This window comes from Haliaeetus albicilla, chromosome 12, assembly GCF_947461875.1.
Source record: "Haliaeetus albicilla chromosome 12, bHalAlb1.1, whole genome shotgun sequence".
Classification (NCBI taxonomy): domain Eukaryota; kingdom Metazoa; phylum Chordata; class Aves; order Accipitriformes; family Accipitridae; genus Haliaeetus; species Haliaeetus albicilla.
Window position 1 is genome coordinate 35,656,166 of NC_091494.1, and position 20,724 is coordinate 35,676,889.

Genomic DNA, 20,724 nt, shown 5'->3' on the forward strand with positions numbered 1-20,724 from the left:
GTCAGATAAAAAATGTTGGCAATGTGTTTATTTAAAAGGTCATGGTTAAGAAGAATATTATGTAAAGTGTTTTGATATGCTTGAGTAAAAGATGACAAAGAAATATAAAGCACTCTTCTAAAGAACAAAACATATCTTGCATAAAACCAGCATAGTGTAGCTATTTATATGCATGCCTGTATTAAGCAGGCTTCTTAGAAAGTAAATTGAGCTTGCTTGCTAGGTTATTCAAATTTTGCTATATTTGAGCAAGCCCTGTAGTTTAATGCAGTACAGCAGCTGTTAAGTAACAGCTTGTTTATATAGAAACTTGCATTTCTAAGGAACCTAAAGTGTTTCATAGAGATTGTGCATTACTATACCATTGTATCTCATCGTGTATGAGCTGTCTGTTCAACTAGGAACTTTATTCTACAATTGCTGGGGGAAATAATATGGTTTTAGACAAGCATGCCATAGCAGCTTCCTTTTCTCAGAAAATGTGAAAATAGGTACTACTTGGTAGCTGCCTCAGGAAGACAGATGGGTGCTTATGCTCATCTGCTGCTATCTTGGTAACTTTTAAGACTGGTAAGTCTAACTTAAACTCTTCTATGGCACAAGGTGTCCTGTGAAAACTCAGCGACTCTTAAATGTGTAGCTATAAGACTGTCTGCTCCTGTCTGGGTTTTCCCTTCTTCTTTAGCTATCTTTTGGGTAGATAGTATCATCTAAGACAAAATTCTTGTGCTTTACATAATGGGATTTTCAACTGGGATTTTTAGGCCTTTTCTATAATCAGTAATGGCCTGTGTTATCCTGACAGGAGAAAGCTCCCGAACAATGGACAAACAGTGGTAATGTAGTCCAAGAACTACGTGGATCACAGCTTTTGGAAATAAAACAAGTGGACGTCTGAGGCAAAATGAAGTACGCTGTGAACTTCTGCTGATCAAAAGACCGCGATGAGGTAGGAGCAGAAGTGAAGCACAATGGAACAACTGGCTGAGTCGAGGCTGCTATCCAAGCTCGTAAGGGATCTAGGCAAACTTGTGAAGGCCTTTTAGTCAGAATTTGGGACTATCCCTAAAAACCTTATTCAGCGTACAAACCTGGAGCCGCACCAAGCGCACCCACAGCTGTGGGAGCACCCTGCTTTGGTCTGCACTGCCGGGGGCTCGGTCTGGGGACACCCTAACCCCCTCGCCTCGCTTGGGGCTGAGGGAACCGCCGAGGCCGGTGCCCGGCGGGGGATGCTCCGCGGCGCTGCGAGGCGGAGTCTGTCCCTCAGCTGTGGGAGAAGCCCCGCTGGGTGCGCTGAGCCGCTAACACGTGTGGGAGCGCCTTTTGGGGGGTCTTTTTTTATCTCCTCTCCCTCATAAACCTTTAGGTAACACTCCGGCGAGGTGCCAAGGGAGGGTGTGTGAGGGGAATGGCGCTGCGCGGGAGCCCCGGCCCGAGGGATGGAGGGCAGCGCGGCGGGACCGCCGCCGGCTCTGCCTCGGGCCTCCCCCGCCATGGCGGGCCGCCTCCAGCCGAGGTGGGGACCCCGGCCGAGGGAGCGGCGGGCCCTTCCTGGCCCCGCTCCCCGGCGGGACGGAGCCCGGCCGCGCCCCGCCGCCGCTCGGCCCGTACTCACCAGCCGCGCCGGGCAGTCTCGGCGGGGGAGCCGCTCGCCCGCCGGGCCTCCCCCCGCGCCGCCGGGGCCGCCATCAGGGTCACTGGCAAGCGGGACGCCACGGCGCTGGGGACCCGCGGTGGCGCTTCGGGGCGGCCTCAAGAAGCCGGTGTCTGGTTGGTGAGATCCCGCGCGGCCGCCCGTACGCCGCGCGGTGATTGGCTTGGCCGGGGTGGCGCGCGAAGCCGAGTATCCGCCCTGGCGGCAGGTCGGGGCTAAACCTGAGGGGAGCCGGAGCGGGCTGCGCGCCCTGAGGAGCGGCTGCTCTGCCCCGACGGCAGCGCTGAGGGGGACGGCCGGCAGAACGGCGATCCCCCTGGCCCCGCGGCTGCCGGGATGCCGTCCGAGGGACGGTGCTGAGGGGCAGTGAAGTGACTCGGGGGTGAAGGGAACGCGCGAGGAAACGGAGGGAGCCCAGGAGCGCCCTGTGGCCTAAGGCTCCAGCTCCTTGGCAAAGGCAGGCCGCGGTGGGTGCCCCAGTCAAGGGGGGATGAGGGAGAAGGGATGTCCCTTTGCCAGGGCTGTGCCTCTGCAAGGGGAGGGTGACACCTGCAGATCTCCCTCTGAAAAACCGCTTTTGCCGTAGAGTAACCAACTGCCTGGAAGTCTCAGAGGAGCTGTGAGGTGAAGGCATGTGCTGGGTGCCAGATGCACATGGTGGGAACGAGCGCACAAACCTACCAAGGTGGTAATGTAATGAGAAATCTAAGCCACTGCAGAATCTGAAAAGGAAATCGGAGGTGGGAGGCAGAGATGGCCACTTTTGTGCCTCTGTATACAGAGATTTGGGGTTTGTCTTCTGAATTCATAGTGGATTGGCTAAATTGAAAAGATGCGGGTCCCTTAGTTTGAATTCCTTTCCTGTTCCTGTAATTCATTGCAGAGCTTGTATTATCCCAGGTTGTGATGCAACAGTTCCCATGTGAGATTTTTCTTTACAGAACTGATGTTCATTAGTGTGCTAAACTACAGATGCCAAAGCCTGGTGCAGTTGTTTGCAATTTTACGGCAATAAATTGTACAAAGAACTTAAGCTCTGCACTGTTTTCCCTGCAGATGCAGTTTTGGATGAGAATGTAGTAGTTTGGGAGTGTACTTGATACAGTCTACTTTCACAGTGTCTAAATACATAGAGAGTGCAGGAGTTCTACAAATGTGATTTCAGCTGTGTCCTGGTTTCAGCTGGGATAGCATTAATTTTCTTCCTAGTAGCCGTTACAGTGCTGTGTTTCAGATTTAGTGTGAGAATAGTGTTGATAACACACTGATGTTTTAGTTGTTTCTAAGTAGCACTTAGGATAAGTTAGGGATTTTCTAGCTTCCCAGGCTCTGCCAGTAAGCAGGTGCACAAGAAGCTGAGAGGAAGCATGGCTAGGACAGCTGACCCGAACTAGCCAAAGGGATATTCCATGCCATAGAATGTCATGCACAGTGTATCAACCGGGGGGAGCTGGCTGGGAGGGGCCAATCGCTGCTCGGGCATTGGTCAGCAGGTGGTGAGCAATTGCATTGTGCATCACATGTCTTTTCTCGTGTTGTATTTGGGTTTTTATTTTATTATCCTTTTCATTACTATTATTATTACATTTTATTATTGTTGTTGTTAGTATTGTATTATATTTTGGTTTACTTTAGCCATTAAATCATTCTTATCTCAACCCCTGAGTTTTACTTTTTTTCCCCAATTCTTTTCCCCCATCCCACTGGTAGGGGGAAGGAGTGATTGAGAGGCTGCATGGTGCCTAGTTGCTGGCTGGGGTTAAACCATGACAAGCTCTTTTAAATGCAATCTAAATTTTAGTGAGGTGAGTGAAGGCCACACAACTCCTGATTTTCCTGTGCTGCTTGTTACCCAGAACAATTGCCTATAATCAGTTAAAAAAACCTCCCACAACTGTAATACACTTGTGTGACACTGTAAGTGTTTTTGGTATCTTAGAAGGAAATAAAATGGCAGGTCTGGGGAATTTTATGGCGTAATTTAGAGACAGAACAGGAAGGGGAAGAGGATAAATGTGTTACTGGAATTGTAATAACATAAGATCATGAGTTGTGCTTAGTGCTGTACGAGCATCTTGTTAGTTCCTCTTTAGATTGTTCCACCCCCAATAAAATCTACTTAATTAGTAGAAGGCTTTAAATAAAAGGTCAGAGTAAAGATACATCTTGAACAGAGATCCGGAGTCTGGACTATTTTGCCTCTGACACTGATTCCCTATGGGTCTCGAACAAGCCACTAACAAAACCTGTTTTCACTCACAAGTATGCTGTATATAGAATTTCTGTCAATGAGACGTGCAGTTATAGGGGCTGATAGACTGGACCTTTAACCTATTTGTGCCTTTATTTCCTCCTTGGTAAATCTGATCTAATTGTTCACCTTAGAGTGATTTAGGGACCTAGTGCTTGTAGAGTGTGTTGAGGTTAAGTGAAAAACATTATTAAAATGTAGTATTACAAGGATGGTTGGAAGAGGAGAAACACCCTTGAATTGGACGGTGTTGCTATAGATTCAGAAATAGGACAGGTATCCAGAGAGCACTTTTCCCATATATTCTGGTACTAGATGACAAAGGGAAAATTCAAAAGGCAAATGCTGTGAAGTATTCAAGAGGCACTAAACTGGTATGATTTTTGGATCTGAGAGCTTTGGTGTAAAGACCTGTTCCACAAGAAAGTGCTCTGTCTTATGTTAAGTCATCATCCTCTCTATTTAATATTACGGAATTGTGAATGAATGGTCTAAAGGTAAACAAGATAATGTTACTTCTGGATGTTTATAGTAATGTAATATTCTGGTATAGAAAGCTCAGATCAGTTAATTTTGCCTGCAAATTAAGACCACTTCCCATATTTGCTTCAAAATAGCTATGGAAACTATTCCTTGGGTGCTTTTTTTCCCCACATCCTTGTACTTCTTGGAATTGTTTAACTGTAAAGGCCTCCTATATAATTTTGGTAGGAAGTGAGTTTATAGAAATGAAACAGCTACTGCAAACCTATGTATATAGCCTAAAAAAGCTTAATTTCATGCTCACCATGTCTTCAGCGCAGGGATTTACTGTCTCCTCTTGGGACCACAACATATGGGCAGAGACATGGCTCAGTTTGCAGTAAGCTTCCGCCTCTGAATGGCTTGCAGTGCCTGACAGATCCATGGGAACTATTTGACCTCCCTGCATGTGCCTTTCAGTCAGTCCTCATCAGTGTGCTGCTGCGGGTAGAGCAGACATGAAAATTTGAGTAGGACCGCTTTAAAGCAGGTATTGTATGCAAAAAAATCTTTCTTTGCCTTTTTTTTTTTAGTTAAGCTCTCTGGCCAGATGTTGAAGTTGCATTTTAATCAGTATTTGATGAGTAGCATTTCTGAACAGTAGTGCAAAATAATTTAAAAAATTAATTTAATTGGTGAGAAAATTTTGTATTGTTTAGAAAAGGCAATTGCTGTATGTCTGATTCCCCCACCCTTTTGCACATTTCATGACAGATTCTAGGAATTGACCATATTTCTAATACGTGTGTAGTGATAAGAGGAATTAAAAGGGGAAGATTGATACAAAAGCTGTCTGAGTTAAAAATTAAAAGCAATAGTTGAGTTGACCAACACCTCCCAAAGCTGAAGGGACGACAGTATTTCATTTTAGCTGAATGGTATTACTTCCCAGCTCCTGTGTATTGTTTAATAAATAAGGGAGATGCACATAGTTCAATGTCTAATTATAAAAAATGAGATGATATATTCCTCAAAAGAGAGAGGTTCTGCCTTTTAGTAATAAACAGCATCTGCTTTGTTTTTCTCCAAACTGAAAGGTAATTGAACTGACAATTCCAAGCTGTCTTGAAAATGACAGATGACTGAATTGGGAGTAGGAAGAAAGCAGAAGCCCTTTTGTACTGAAGAAAGGGAGATGGCACACTATAGTTGGATCTGGTTCCCTTTTACAGATTTCTTTCAGAGCTTAAGCTGCTCTGGGTGACCCCAGCCAACTCATTTTATTGTTTAGTTTCTTAATGTCAGCAATGGCTATTACAGGTCCCAGGTAGAGCAATATTTCCTACATAGTCATTTTTATAACAATCTTGTCCTTTCTTCTCTGTGACCATAGAAACACATGTGGTACGGAAGAGAATCTGCTTCTATTACATTCTTCCTAGCTCACTTAGCTTTACTGTAAGACTCACGGGTGTTTTTGGTTTGGACCCTTTTTCTGCTAGTTTTGAGGCTAAGCTAACTTCTTGTCTCCTGGTCTATAAAAGTCTTAATCACCATGTGTTTGTCTCACATGGTGATTAAGCTGCTTCACAAGTGCTCTTGAGATCTGTAATGAGTAGAATTGTGAAGCTGTTTTGGCAGATCAGCTGTTCTGTCTGGGTCACAAGCACCAACACTTACTTACTGCACTTGGACAGATTCACGGAAACAAACAGTTGCGATAACATTTCAATATGTGTGTGAGAAAGCCAGAGCAGAGCATTAGGAGGGTTTCTGAACAGGGAGAGCTGGATGATGGTTACAGTAAGGCTCAGAAGTCAAGAACTATGAATTCTGTTCCTACAGCTGTTGAACATTGTGGTGTTAGTTTATTGTATGGCTTTGTGCAAGCTGTCTATGCCTCTGTTCCCCTGTTTGCAGAATATGGATATTTATATTGTGTATATGTGTATACATCTATTATCCCTTTGATATTGTTGCCTTTATCACTAACAAAGCTGCAAACTAAAATGAAACTAGGTAGTCAACATACAGCAGTTACCCAATCCATTCACTATCCTGCTCTCTAAAGAACAGACACAGAAAACACGCTTGGACAGGTTTTTTTCCTTAGCTTTGCTGTCTGATTCTCTAATTAGTACTGTCGCACAACGTTCCAGATACAGGCATGTGGGGAAATCCTGTATCTAGACTGGAAACCTAGATCTTGTTATTAGAGTTTCTCTGAAACCTTAATTCCAGTTAAGTCTTGTAGACTCCATCAATGGCCAAGCTTGTTTGGTGACCATTTTAACACTTAATTATGAATGAAGGGGATTTGTTGCCTTTTCTATCTGTAAGTAGTATCTGCAGGTCTGTTGCATGTGGCCTGACTAAGACTAGCACCTAGATGCTAGGTTTTCTCAAGGTATTTAGTATCCTCCTAGAGCAGGTCATTGCTCTTTTGTTCCATCAGGCATGTTTGGTGAAGAAACTTCCACTCCAAGACAGACTCAAATACCTAGTAAATAGAACAGTTTTGGATTTTATGCCTAATGTCCCTGGCTTGATTACTACACTGAGGCCAACATGGGTTTATGTGAGAAGAAAGAGACAAGAAGGTAATGTTCATGCAACAAATATCAACAGCCCCATTCCCAGCATTCCCTCCTTGCTGTGCCTACATTCTTGGCATTCCCCTATTTGCCGCACCCGCTTTATTCCTGCGCATCTCAGAGGTATATAGCAAGTCAGCTCCCCTACAGCTGTCAGAACAGTCTTATGGCATTAAATTTTCAGCTTCCAAGAAAATTGATCAGGGCTATCTTGAGTTATCTACATCTATTCTACATTCCCCATAGCAGATTGTCTGAATTGTTTTCTATGGGAGGAAGCTTTCTGTCTTGGTTCGTACATCAGGCTGCTTATATACAAGTCCAATAACACATACAGTGTTATGCTATGTGAACTGCAGCAATATAATCTAGAATCACAATGTGAAATTTTGAGCACCTTCAGATATGTTGAGCCAGTCAGTGGTTTGCTTTAAAAAAAAAAAAAAACTAGATCACAACAATTCTTTGAAATGAGGAAGTGTGTCAGAGGAAGAAAAATACATTGCTAATATGCACCTTATTACAATTATTATGCCAGATGCCATTTTAAAAAAAAAATTGCAACATATACAAAATTCTTAAATTGGCAGTTGTGTATTGTAGTTCATGATGATCGCAGATTCTCATGTCTGGTGAGAATGGGCTTAGGAACAAATATGAAAACTACAGAAAGGATGCAGTGAGACATCTTGGAGAGCTCTAGCAGGAAAGCTTCCTCAGCCTGTGGTTCAGCAGACACAGAGGCTGAAGCATTGGAATGTAGGGTTAAGCCACATCGTTGTAAAGAAATTGCTTACATTTCAGAAGTTTGTCAAGAAGGTGATCGGCCTGTGAAACACCAGTGCTGATGAAGCAAGGGCTTACTCAAGGCCAGAGGTTCCTTCTGTTAGAGCTGGGATGTGACATCAGATTCCAGCAACCACCAAGCAGTTGCTACTCATGCTCAAGGGAATTACACCCACACTGTTTTATCTTTGATACTGAGAGTATCTAAAGTACTCAGATGTTAGATTTTTCCTCTTGATTGATTAGAAGCCTTAAAGAATTTGGCCTCAAAACTTTGCATCATGTTAACATCTACAAATTAACGATCACTTTTGTTCTCCACTCAGGCTTGGATTCTTCTTGTTGCAGCCTCTGCTCCACCTGAGATGTCATCGCTTTCTGGGCTCTTTCTGTGTCTTGCATTATCACCAGAAAGATTTTGCTGTAGTTAAATTTGCTCACAATGCACGCAGAACATACGAGACCACACTAGCTCATTCTTTCATTACTGTGTCAGTTCACAAGCTTTTAACTCATGTTTGCCAATAGAGATAACAGATATGAATCAAAGCTAGAGCAAATATTTTCTGACTATGAACCCTCTCGAAGTTCAATAGCTCTCCCAATAGTTCCTAGTTGCTCTTTTGTTTGAGGCAGAGGCCCCTGGGCTCCAATTTAAGCTCCGACGCTTAGTTTTCAAAACCACCTTTGAAGCTGTGTGTGTTGATGCTCTCAGCAAGTGGGAGTGAGAGGTCACTTCTTTATTCCTTTGAATGAAAAGAAACAGTCGAGAATATCTTCCTGGTTAGCATTTAGTTTCTTGCATCAGCCCTACAAGGAAGTACATTTACTGCATACAGTAGCACTAAGATGGTGACAAAAAAATTAGGAACATGTACATAGTATCTCTTAATACATGCCAGAGTTGCTTGACTGGAGAAGCAGTATGTTATAACAACATATGCCAAGTTCATGCATTTGCTGTGACAACAGTAGAAAAAGTGAATCTTTAGATGATATACAGTAGGAATTCTGAGTCCTAATAATGTAAAAGTTTCCACAATAATTAGATTCCATTGCAAGGACACAGATGTTAATGGAGTATAGTTTAAAGACAGTGTCAAGATAAGGCATGTATTATCACTATGGTTTGTCTTCAGTAACGTTTACACTAATGTAACTGCTGTTACTAATGTTAAACTTTGTCATCAGTAACTATTGTCTTTAGTCAGTAACATGGAATTAATATGAATATTTCAAGCAGCATTTTTAAACCTTGAGAGTCTGCTTACACAGCACTAACACTTTTTAACAGATATGCTTCTGATCTATTCATAGCAAAAACCATGAATTTATTTCCCCAGACTGCTCTGAGAAGTTTAAAAAGGTATCCAAAAGAAATGTCAGACACCAAGATTTTTCTTACCCTTAGTACTTCTTAAAAGACTTAGAGCTAATCTTAGATTATATTTTATCACCACAAACTGTCATAGAAAATTCAAGCTATTCCTAGACTACAAAAAACATTTGAAATTGATCCTCTAGCAAAACAATGTCTCTGTTGCCTTTTTCACCCTTGCTTACAGCTATGCCAGGATTTCAGCTTTTGCTGTAGTGAAGCTGCACTGTATTTGCACAGTAAGTTATGTATTTTTCTAAAGCATTAACTTGTTTGCAAGCTGGGCGAACATTCTACATTAATTGATTTGCAAGTAACTATATCTCAGCAACTCCTTTATCAGGAATATCTTTCTATAACACTTTGATCTCTGCTATTTCTAAAATTTGTTGCTTGTTTGATTTTCTAGGACTGCCCTTTTAAAGTCAGGCAGCTGCAGCCTCTTAATGTAGCTATCATTCAACTAGCAGCTGTTAGCCATATCTGGCTTTTCAAGTCCAGCTAAAAGTAGCTGCTATAACTTTTCTGAGAAGATGTTATTTAACTTATAGAAGGCTTACTAAGAACTTCTAAATCTTCAATTTGAGGTCATACATGAAACCAGAGATTCTGTAAGCCTGTTCTGGCAACAAGTACTGGGGACTTGAGGGATCTTGGAATCTAGCTCTGATTTCATCAATCTTTGTGTCATCCTAGATGAATCACTTCTGCCTCCTCAGAAAGAACATCTGCAACATTTGTAACATCCTCAACTCCTATAGCTCTTTTTCTCCACCCTTTCCAATTTTTGAATGAAGTATTGGGAGAATTCATACCTTCCCCCAATACCCAAATCTGGGAATATTTTAAAAGCCCTGAAGTACAATGCTATTAGGAGGAGAAAACTATCTTGCTAAGGGTTTAAACCACAAATTTCATCCAAAAATAACCTCTTGGGAACCTTTATCAAGCTGCTTAAGCATTTAGAATGAGAATGTCAGCAGGCAATGTTTGCTGAACATGGTTTGTAAGCCAAATTGTATGAGGTAGCAGTATATATTCTGATGTTATTCTAATCTTGGTATGGATGAAACCATGACACCCCCCTGCAGAGTACAGCTGGGGAGATCAACCAGTGTGGTGGTTTACTTAAAAAAAGAAAGTGGGCTTAATTGGAGGCTAAAAATATGCATCTCTCATAAAACAAAATATCAGTTATCTATGCCTAAATTAGATGTGGTCTTGAACCCAGACCTTGGTCCAGAATAATCCTACATTTACATAAGCCCAGATGTGAACTCTGCATCCTGTCTCGATACTGTGGTACATGCTGTGCTCAGACCCCACATTCCCAATCTCAGCATCTTTTTGGGGGTGGGAGAGTGGGGAGCAACCTATAAAAAAAAAAAAGTAACCCTATAGTTGGCTTATCCTTTCTGGGAAGTGGAGTATGTTGTAGAAAGCCTCTAGTTCAGAAACTATCTTTCCTCTCCAGAGCCAGTGGAAAACTTTTTTTTATTCTGTGGCTTTATCGAGGAATTGTTTACCTAAGCAACTGTTTTACTGTATGTTGTAATTAAGAGTCTTTTCAAGCTAGAAGAATGTTAGGAGGGTCATATAGCTAAACCCTGGAATTAGTCGCCTGTGCAATCTGAATTTTGCCCTCTGTGCATACTTTAATTGCAATGTGTGATTACACCGGTGTGGTTTTTTTTCCTGCAGCATGGGTTCTTTAATCAGTGCTCCGAAGGGATGTTAGTTGTCAAGTAATGGCTCTACCAGCTGTATTCTTTGCTCTCAAGAGGTTGGTGATCGGTTCCACACCTCTCGGTGCCTGCTGAAGCGCTGTGTGGACAAGCTCGGCTTTAACGCTGGTGTGGAGTTTTCCCTGGTAGCTACAGGTAGCTGCTGAATTAATTTCTCCTTGCTAGCTCCATGATGTGGTAGGCTGCCCTGTCTTACGGACGAGCGGAGCCACGGATAAATTAGGCAAATACTTTGCACAAACCCTGAGTGGTTTCACCTGCGGATACCTGTACTCATGGCCTCCTCCCCCGGGGGATTAACAGTCTCAATGTTGCACGGCCCGTACTGCTGCGACGCTCGGGAGGGCTCGGTACCTCCGCTGCTGCCTCTCCCCTCTCCTCCCCGCTCGCTTCTGCGCAAACCCCGCGGCGAGGCCGGCCGTGGGGCGCGGTGCCTGGAGCGGACCGGCCCCGGGGCAGCTGCCCGGCGACTGCGGGCCCGGTAGCCCCGGCCCGAGCGTCCCGCCTTCGCCGCGGCTGCCGCTGCGCATGCGCAGGGAGTGCCCGCCCTCCGCCCAGGGAGGAGAGCGCGCAGGCGCTTCTCCCGCGGTGGGCGGGGCGCGGTCGCGAAGGGCGGTTGACAGGGCTGCTCTCGCGAGAGTTGCTGCGGGAACGGCGGCGGCGGAGCAGGCGGCGCGGCGGGCGGGGGGGGGGCCGCGGGACGGGGCCGTAGCGGCAGCCGAGGCGGCGCTGGAGGGGCGGCCGGGCCGCGTGAGGCCGGGCAGGCGGCGAGGACCCTCGGGCGGGGCGGCGCCCCCCAGCGCTGCGCGGTGAGTCAAGGGGGGGTGTGTATGGAGGGCGGGCGGCGGGCCGCCGACCTCCCCCGTCCCCTCCCCAGCCCGCGCCCCGGTGCGGCGCGGGGAAGGCCCTTCCCGGCGGGGCCCCGGCTCCCCTGGCCACCGGGACACGCCGAAGCCCCGGCGGCGGCGGGCGTCCCCCGGTGCCGCGGCCTGGGCCCCAGGGGCGTTCCGCCTCTCCCCGCCGTCCTCCCCGGGAGTCTCTCCTCAGCGCTGTCCCGGGGCTGCGGGCCTGCGTCCCGGCGGGCCCCGGCCTTCCTGGGGCGCTGGGCGCTTCTCGGGGGTGCGGGCTGTGGGGAGAGGGGCTGGCCGCGGGGCGGGTGGGTTTGGAATAAGGTGCTGGGCTGTAGAGGCGTTATCTGCCAGGCGAGATTCCCTAGCTCTCCGTACAGCTACCCGCACTGGGCTCCCCCGGATGGGTTTTGGTCTTGGGTCACGTTCGCCTTTGCCGTACGTCTGTGGAGTGTTGGCTGGTGGTAGTTCTTGGGGCTGATTTTTAATATTCCCCGAAGAGTTCTGTAACTTCAGGCCGCTTCCAAAGGTTAAAAGGTTGCGAATACCCTGTAGGCAGGTTAACATCCATACTTTTCTTTCTCCAAAGACCTTTTGGGTCACGCTTCAAACCTGAATTTCTGTGATAGCGAAAGACATTTTTCTCTTAGCCTCTTCTTTCTCTTCTGAGCTTCCTGCTTGACATTCAGTGTTGGTTTTGTGGCATAAGGTTTAACTTGCTAATGTAGTTTCAAATAATCTGTAGAAGACAAGGATGCAGTCTTGTTAACTCCCACAACATCTGACTCAGGCATCTCTTTTATAACCTAAAGAGAAAAGTATTCTGTAGCACAGTTAATAACTGGGAGAGCAATTCATAGATAAATATAGTGTTCAGGGAAGTTCATTCCTTGTTTTAAAAATTACTAAATGCCTGTGGTCAAGGGCCAACATTTGAAGGGTCACAGATTGTTAATCTTCTTCAAACACAGTGATGGTGTTTGTAATCCATTTCTGTGCAAACTTTGGATATTGAGAATTTGTGCCAAAAAAAGATCTTTCAGTTATTACCATCTCTTATGATAATTAAGTCATGTAGTGTTTTAAGTATTTCATAATGCTAGGTAAGCTTGTAAAATTTAAAGCTGCTTTGTACAGTTAAAATAAGAAAAAAAAAAAGTGGCAATAAATAAATTTTGGCAGAGGTGAAGTTTTCTATTACCTGATAAAATTATTTGACCTGATAAATATTATCTGTGCTTTGTGCTATAGCTTAGTTTTGTAAGTGATATCTTGAGTTGTTCTCTGACAAGACGTGCTTAAGGAAGTTGAAAGGTATTAAGCTAGTAGGTAATGAGTATCATTTATGAGCCAAATGTTCTGGTTTTTATATGTTGATAATTTAATTTATATTTTACCTCATTCATTTATTATGTTATACTTCCTTATTTGGCTAATTTGAATTAGTGCTCTGCCCTCATGATTTTTTTCTTCCTATTCTTTTGTCTAGAGCCTGACACTTAACATTTCTGCATGTCTTCCAGATGATGTATGCACACATTTTTCTTTCTACCACCCTCAGTAATGTTTTGTCCTATAACAGCTGATGAAGCTTAGGATACGATTCTTTGCAAAATCTTCCACTGAATGTATCTTCTTTCTTCCCTTGCTTTAGCTTTTCTAAAGTGTCTGTTCTTCTATTCCTGCCCATATCACTTTGCAGAAGAACAGTAAAAGACTGGAAAGCGAACAATGAGAAAGCTCTCACTTGCTAGAAAAAATGCTGTTTGTAAGAGCAGTATAAAAACCCTACCTTTGCCTGTGTGATTTTTTGAAATATGTATTGAAAAGAACATGAGAATTGTTTCCTGTTGGCTACAACGGGGAGGTTTGTATTTATAATTACTTATATTCCATTCTGAGCTGCAGCACTGTATTGCTAATAAGAATTTACTGTTAGCTGCATCTGCTGCCTTTTCTTCCTCTCACCCCTCCCAGATTTAAGAGCAAGAGAAGTATCTTGCCCCAAATCACAGTAAGGTGAAAAACGTATTGATATTCTGAGAAATCTTAGTCATTTCTCTGGTAAGATCATCTGATAATTCTTGTAATGTGTATTCATTGTGTCCATATTTTGACTGTTATTCATTTGTGCCTATCTTATTCCATTTGAAGTCTGTGGAGCTGGGGTGCATTATAGTATTTGCAGCGTGTCCTGTTTTGGTGGTGTCTGCCTAAAGCAAATACCTACAGATGTGCTCTCAGTGGGCAGAGACCTAGCACAAGCTACTTCCCCAGTAACCTTATTTTCTCCTTTGTTGTGCAGTTGGTTTGTCTGTATTTTAGTAATTATGTGGCTGACTGTCTATAAGAACTTATTTAATAAGATTAGTGAACAGCAAATGCTTTCTAAGTGACTTTAAGGGAATTGATGTTCCAAGTTTACCTTTTCTGACATTTGTTGTGTAAGTATCTGGGTTTAATGCTTTTCAAAGCTTTTCCCTAACTTACGTGTAACTTCCACGCCTAAACTTCAGCTATACTTTTGCCTAGGGTCATGATGGTTAAACTTTTGTTCTACACTGCAGCTGTTGTTAGTATCATTAGCTAGAAACATTGCTCCTTTATATGCTGACAGTATATACGATGGTGGTAGTAATAAGAATGCATGTTTAAAGAAAATTGCGTGATGAATCTCTTTCATCTTGAACTGTGCTGGAAAATTTCCCAACGTTGTACTATTGCTAAGCTCAGGGAAATGCCAATATAGTTCTTGGAAATGCTGCATGAGTTTCTCTAAGAAAGTTGTGTATTAACTCCTTCAGTTAAAAAAAACATTCTTAGATGCTAATGCAGTACTAGGTAGTAATACTTGTGTATGCCGAAGAAAGGAACATTTATCAGTTGGCAGTAATTTCTTTCTTTAAATGTGTCTTTAGCTGCTAACATATTCTTTAAGTTGTGCAACTTGCTGTTAAGTTCTTAGGTTTGGAACTTAGGGTTTTCAAGCAGTGTTCCCTTAGTCGATGGTGTTTGTGTGCCCATATAGTGAATGATACGCATCTTCAAATGCGGCATTGTGCTACCAAAATGTTGCTGCCAGTAATATTTATCCTTTAAGAAGGAATAGAAGCCGATGATATTTACCATGAAAGGTACAGGACATGTAGACAGTATGCTTGAACAAATATTTGCATTTTCCATTGCTTCATATGCAATCATTTGTGTTGCTCCTTAATATTGCTATAATAGCAGAGAATTATAAATACCATCAGTTTAAAAAAAAAAAACAACAAAGAGACCAGGTTAGAAAGACGAGGAGATGGTGAACCAAACGCAATAGAGGCAGGCAAAGGGAAAATGTTCCTGGCAAAGGGAAGTTACTGTTGCTGTTTGTATGAGTATACTAGTATGGTGTGGAAGACCAACATCAGAAAGACAGATGCTTTTTCATCGGCATTGAAACTAAAATTATGTATTTTAGAATCATCAAAATGTAGCTAAGATGATACACTTTTGGTTTTAATTATGTGTGTTGGTCAAAGCTCAGATCCAGTATATTTATTTCCAATAGCTGCAGTAGCACAGGCAGGTTTTTCAGTTGTGATCTTCATGGCTGTTGACAGCTTTGTCAGTCTTACTGACGTTTCGGTAGTGCTGTGTAGGAGTACCAAAGAAAACTGCGAGCCCTGTCCACGTGGGGACTTCACTAAGCTGGTCTTTTTTGATCAAGATAAATCCTCTAAATACCTCTTCTCATTCTACCAGTTTCCCTGTGATAGAAATCTGTTTGGGTGTTTGCCTGGAGCTTCATTATTCTTTATGGGGAGCTGAAGGTTGGGCAAACATGGGACTCATGGAATATAAGCATGTTAATTGCTGGAACTGCATTTATGTAAGGCAGGTTTTTCTCCGAAATGGGAAAATACTATTGCCATCTGCTGCTTTTGCATATAGCTGGGCTCTTTCTGGGCCATAACCACAGAGACTGAATTAGCAGGTGCGTGGGTTCACTGGTGTTTATCAGATCTCTTCTGTCTTGAATTGTCATTGACAAGTACCAGCTCTCTGCTGGTTCTTCAGAACGGTATTCGTGACGGTTTTTAATTTACCTTACTTGACTTTTTTTCTGATCCCTTACCTTCTCTGCTGTCAAATGTGGTTGGAGTTAGATTAAATCCTTCCTATTTTAACCCGAGATCAAGATTTAACCCTTTTCAACGGTTTCAGTGTGTCTCTATGTGCCTTGCCAGGTCTGATGTGATTTCTTCTCTGGGCCCGTAAGAGATACGCAAGCTTGCTGATTTTCATGCTGTGCTTATGAAGATTTTTTAATGTGTTCTGCTGCTCAAGACACTGGAATTTCAGGATGGTAGCTTTTACGTTAGAGTGAGCCCAAACTTTTGTCTCTATGCAGTATTATTTTAGGACGCTTTTTGGTGGGCATTTCAATTCCCAAGAAAGTCCTCTTGCAGAGGATGCACAGAAGTATTCTCTGCTTTGTCTGACTTACTATATTTAAATTGATAGGAGCTGTATGCCTGGAAAAACCCCCAAATTCCTGGTGTAAGCGGCATCTTTCCCAGTGCAGCCTGTGGGGGAGAGGAGCGCATCGCCCTTTCACGGCCGCCTGTCCCCACCGTGGGCTGGCGCTGGCGGGGTTTAGTTTCGTGTCCCGCCAGCCGAGATGTCCGGCGCTGGCGGTGCTGAGGGCGGGCAGCGCCCTGCCGCTCGGCCCGGCCCCGCTCCTCTCCGCCGGCGCCCGTCGGTAGGGCTAACCTCGCCGTGTCCTCCCGCCTCTGACGTCTCGCCGTAATTAAAAACGCGAGGAGCGGGTGGCTTCCCGTGAGAGGCGGTCCCGCTGCCAGGCGGGAGAGGGGAGGACCTGCCCTCCCGGGGCTAGGCAGCCTGCGCGGGGCGGTGAAGCGGGGCCGGCGGCGGGCCCTGCCTGCCCGGCTCCGCCGCGGGCGGCCGGGGGCTGCTGCTGCCGCCGCCGCCCCGGGGCGAGGACCGGCGGCTGCCGCGGGGCGGGCAGCTCCTCCCGGCGGGCAGCTCCTCCCGGCGGGCCGGTGCCGACCGCGGTGCCGCCTCCCGCCCCCGGGGGCCGGCGGGGCGGCCATTGGCCGCGGGACGTGTCACTCGGGCGAGCCGGGCCTGGGCGAGCGGCGGCGGGAGGAAGCGGCGGCCGCGCCGCGCCGGGCGGAGGGAGCGGCTCTGGGCGCGGCCCCGGCCATCGATCCGTGCCACTTCCCCTAATGGCCCGTCTCTTCCTCCTCCTCCCCCTCCCCTAGGGCGGATCGTCCCCCGGCCTCCCTGTATGTGAGAGACGGGGCCGGCGTCTCGGACGGAGCCGGGCCGCGGGAGGGCTGAGCCGGCAGCCGCCGCGGGAGGAGCGGAGGCTTCGGGGAGCGCTTCCTTCCCACCGCCCGCACCGCCGTGCGCGGCAGCCCCAGCATGGAAGCCATCGCCAAGTACGACTTCAAAGCCACCGCGGATGACGAGCTGAGCTTCAAACGGGGGGATATCCTTAAGGTAAGTGGCGGGTAAGGGCCCGGGAGTGTTCCCTCTCTGGCCCTGGGCTTTTCAGCTTCTCTCCGGAGCCTCTTCCTGTCCGTCAGACCTGACCCTCTCTTGCGTCCCCAGAGAACGCCATCTCCTTTTAACAGGGTACCTCAAGATTTCCTCAATCCCAGTCTGACCTCTTTAAGAGCAGGAGAGGCTGTTTCGTTTCTGTGTTAAGCGTGCATCCCAAAGTCTCTCATTTCTGTCTTCTGAGGCTGGAATATTTGAAAACTTAAGTCGTAAATGTGGTAGCAAATAAGCAGAAGTACAAGATCATCTCTGCACTGAATTCCCCTCTAGGAGAGGAAACCCCTTAAAGTAATCAAGATCAATTTGATATTCCTTTCCTTTGCCTCCTGCCAAGGATTCCAGTATCAAAGAACAGTGATTAGATTATTTCTCAGTAGATAATCTTTTAGCATCAGGCTGTCAAATATTGGTGCTGAGTTTTATCTTCAGTCCTGATGAACTCGAGTGATAAGCTTGTGGCTGAATATTTAATGGATCTGTGCAGATGTAAGTAGATGGTGGAGTGCATTAGAGGAATCTGGTCTATGGTTCTTTCAATATATCAAAGGCTGTTTAGACTTCATCTTGGCTATGTTAAAGGAATTTTAAAAATATTTTAATTTCTAAAACTTTATTTAAAAAAAAAACAACAACTGGGCACACAGAACAAGCCCAAAATTTTATTTTGGGAGAAGTAAAATATAAAAAGCCATAGTGATTTGGCCTCAGTGAAGCACATCTCTGAGCATTGTTGCTTCCAAGTAAAAAGAGCTGTATTGTGGAAAGTTTTAATGGGGTTTCATTCAGAGTCAGTATTTCTCCATAATCGTACAAGATGGGCTTTACCTTCCTAGCGTGATGTGTTTACTATTGAAGTATTTTAAGCTGCTGCTTTCTAAAATATTTTGAGTAGAAACTGTTTTGAGAGGTACCTATTCTGCAGATGTAAGGCTGTAACTTTGTGTATGCTGACAAATCAAGTCCTGCAGACCTCAATGGGATTACTCATCTGCTTAAAATTTTTGCCAGGGAAGGGCTTGATTTCAACTACTGTTCTAAGATAAGTTGGAAGAAACAACCTCTACGTGTAAACTTAATATGCATCTTTCATAGCTGATATTTCAATAACATAACTGTGGCTTTGTTAAAAGTGCCTTAATACTGTGTGGCCATCAGCGGATAAAGGTTGCAAAAATGTATCCTGCTTTGAGATTGTTAACTTTTAAAATAAGTGCATCTGTATATATCCTACACATCCCTGGCCCACAATTGGCCTAAAAATGCCTGTTAGACCTGTATACCTCAATTCCAGTGTTTATGTAAATTACCAGAATATTTCCTTTTGCTGGTTTTAAACATTTGAGACTGTCAGAATTTTAGAAGTTTTCTGTGATAACCTCATTTATTTTTCTTAACCTGAGCTTCTATTTTGGGTTACTACTAGCTACCCTCAGCTTTTATGGTGTATTTGGAGTACAGCTGAAGTCAGCTTGTAGAAAATGATGAACAGAAAGGAAAAATTAAGTGTAGTGAAATATAGTTTATTTTAAAGTGTATTCTTAATTTCATCTAGTTTGGTATAGAAGTTCACTGAAGTACATGAAAAAAAGTCTTGTAAAATTTACATTCATGTAAAAATACGTTCTCTAAGAATTAAAGGAAAAATAACTTTTTTTTTTTTAGACTTTTGAAAGTTTAGTCTGTGCTAAAACTCTTACAACTGTGCACAGTGGCTGATAGTAAGATATTCTTGAGTTGTAGCCACTTGGTGTCATCCCATAGATACAAATTTTGTTACAAAAATAGAAACATGGTGGTATGTATGCTGTTACACTAGTTAATAATTGTATTTTTCCTAGAATACAGAGAGGGATTTTCCTACTCTTCATAAAACCTAGGCTGAACACTTCCTCAAAGCGTTGATGAACAGTTCTACAAACTGTATTTCCTTTCAGCTCATATTCTGAAAATGCTTACAAATGTTACGTATTTACTTCATAGATGAGTAAACTAAGTTATAGAAATAGTAAATTGCTCAAGATTATCACTAAAGTTAGTGAGAACTCCAAGGCTTTCGGGAATCCTTCTTCAGCACATAGTTGAGATGAGTTCTGTGTAGCATGGTAAGGTTCACTGTCTAAAGCTGGCAAATTTCAGACAAATAAGCCAAAACCAATTAGAATTGTTACAATTCACTTTACTCAAACTGACAAACTTCTGTAGTGCTTTGTCACTTTGAAAGTCAGGTTCACTTCAAATGTGTTTCAGGTTGTGGAAATTAATTTCCATCAGACATGCCTGATCTGTTTTGTTAGTACTTTGCTCATGACTGAGGAATCTCAGGGTATCCCATTCATGTGCCTCGTGTGATCCGTCTTATTAATCAGGTCAATCCTGCTGCCCTTGAACGAATCGGAAAGAGAAATAAACTTGTAATATGTTGAATGCACCTGCATGCTTCGCTCTTTAGATAACCCTTGCTGAGGCGCACATGTAATTTGACATGTAGTGAAGACTTCTTTAAATCTAGCTATTAGACACCTGTCTTGATGCACCTCCAGAGAGTTGAGTTAGTTTGATGGCATATAAGATGATGGCAAAGCATTGCTTTGTAGCAAAATGTTGTGCCTTGACCTAACTTTCACGCTAAGGAAAGAACAAAATCTCTAATGCTTTAATTCCCACTCCTTGGAAGTTCACATTTCTCTTTGTGGGGAGAGAAGGCAAAGATGCACACTGTCTGACTCCCTCTGATTTCAGCAGATAACTTGCCTATGATGTCATGGTGCCATTACTGCTGCATACCCACATATTCGGGACTTGATTGAATAGCATTTGAACTGTAGCCATTAAGCTGGTTGTTAGTAATCTTGTGGCTGGTTTCCAAAAGTGAGTGAAGATAGTTGACCTTTGGCTTGCAATTGTAAAACAGCTGAGTGAAGAGGAAAAGTGCTTGGCCTTTTCTTTTGTGGGCGCTATATGGTAAAAGCTGCTTCTATGATTTTTGTAACCCTGGCAGTAGACTGGATCCCGTTACCCTTTTGTCTAGTGGTTCTGTAACAGTGTGTGGTATTGCCATTCAAGAGATGCAAATGGACAGCTTTCTTTAAACTTCTTAAATATGCTAAATGCTACTTACCGAGCATTTTCCAAAGAAAGGAAAGGTTGCTGCTTCCTTCTGTGTCTTCTGACTACAGTACAGTGCTGTAGCTCTCAAGATCGCCATTCTTTTCACGTACAGGTGGTTGCTTCACAAAAGCTCATTGGTGACTGGCATTCTATTGGGGGTATGTGAAGATAGCCTGTCCTGTTATTCAAAAAAGGAAACTGAGGGAATCCTATTTATTTACTGTTTTTCACTTTGAATAGTTGATGGTTGCCATGATGCTTTTTCAGTCTTTTCCCCTTTCACTTGCTGTATTTATTGAAGTTGGGACTAGTTAACTTCAGTCT

At 44.1% G+C, this 20,724-nt stretch overlaps 2 protein-coding genes across 3 annotated transcripts in view; one reads left to right on the forward strand and one right to left on the reverse strand.

The window, feature by feature from the left end:
* Positions 1–1,763, reverse strand: part of TMEM94 (transmembrane protein 94) — a 51,543-nt gene extending 49,780 nt beyond the window's left edge. Inside the window, exon 1 of one of the 2 annotated variants that reach the window (XM_069799084.1) lies at positions 1,619–1,763. The gene's annotated coding sequence lies outside the window, so the exon portion shown is untranslated. The remainder of the gene's footprint in view (positions 1–1,618) is intronic. The other variant, XM_069799083.1, reaches the window with a different exon arrangement.
* Positions 1,764–11,523: 9,760 nt separating this feature from the next.
* GRB2 (growth factor receptor bound protein 2) overlaps positions 11,524–20,724 on the forward strand; it is a 53,755-nt gene continuing 44,554 nt past the window's right edge. Inside the window, exons 1-2 of the mRNA XM_069799087.1 lie at positions 11,524–11,682; positions 16,992–17,232. Of these exons, the coding sequence (XP_069655188.1) occupies positions 17,155–17,232 (78 nt within the window). The 5' untranslated portion in view covers positions 11,524–11,682; positions 16,992–17,154. The remainder of the gene's footprint in view (positions 11,683–16,991; positions 17,233–20,724) is intronic.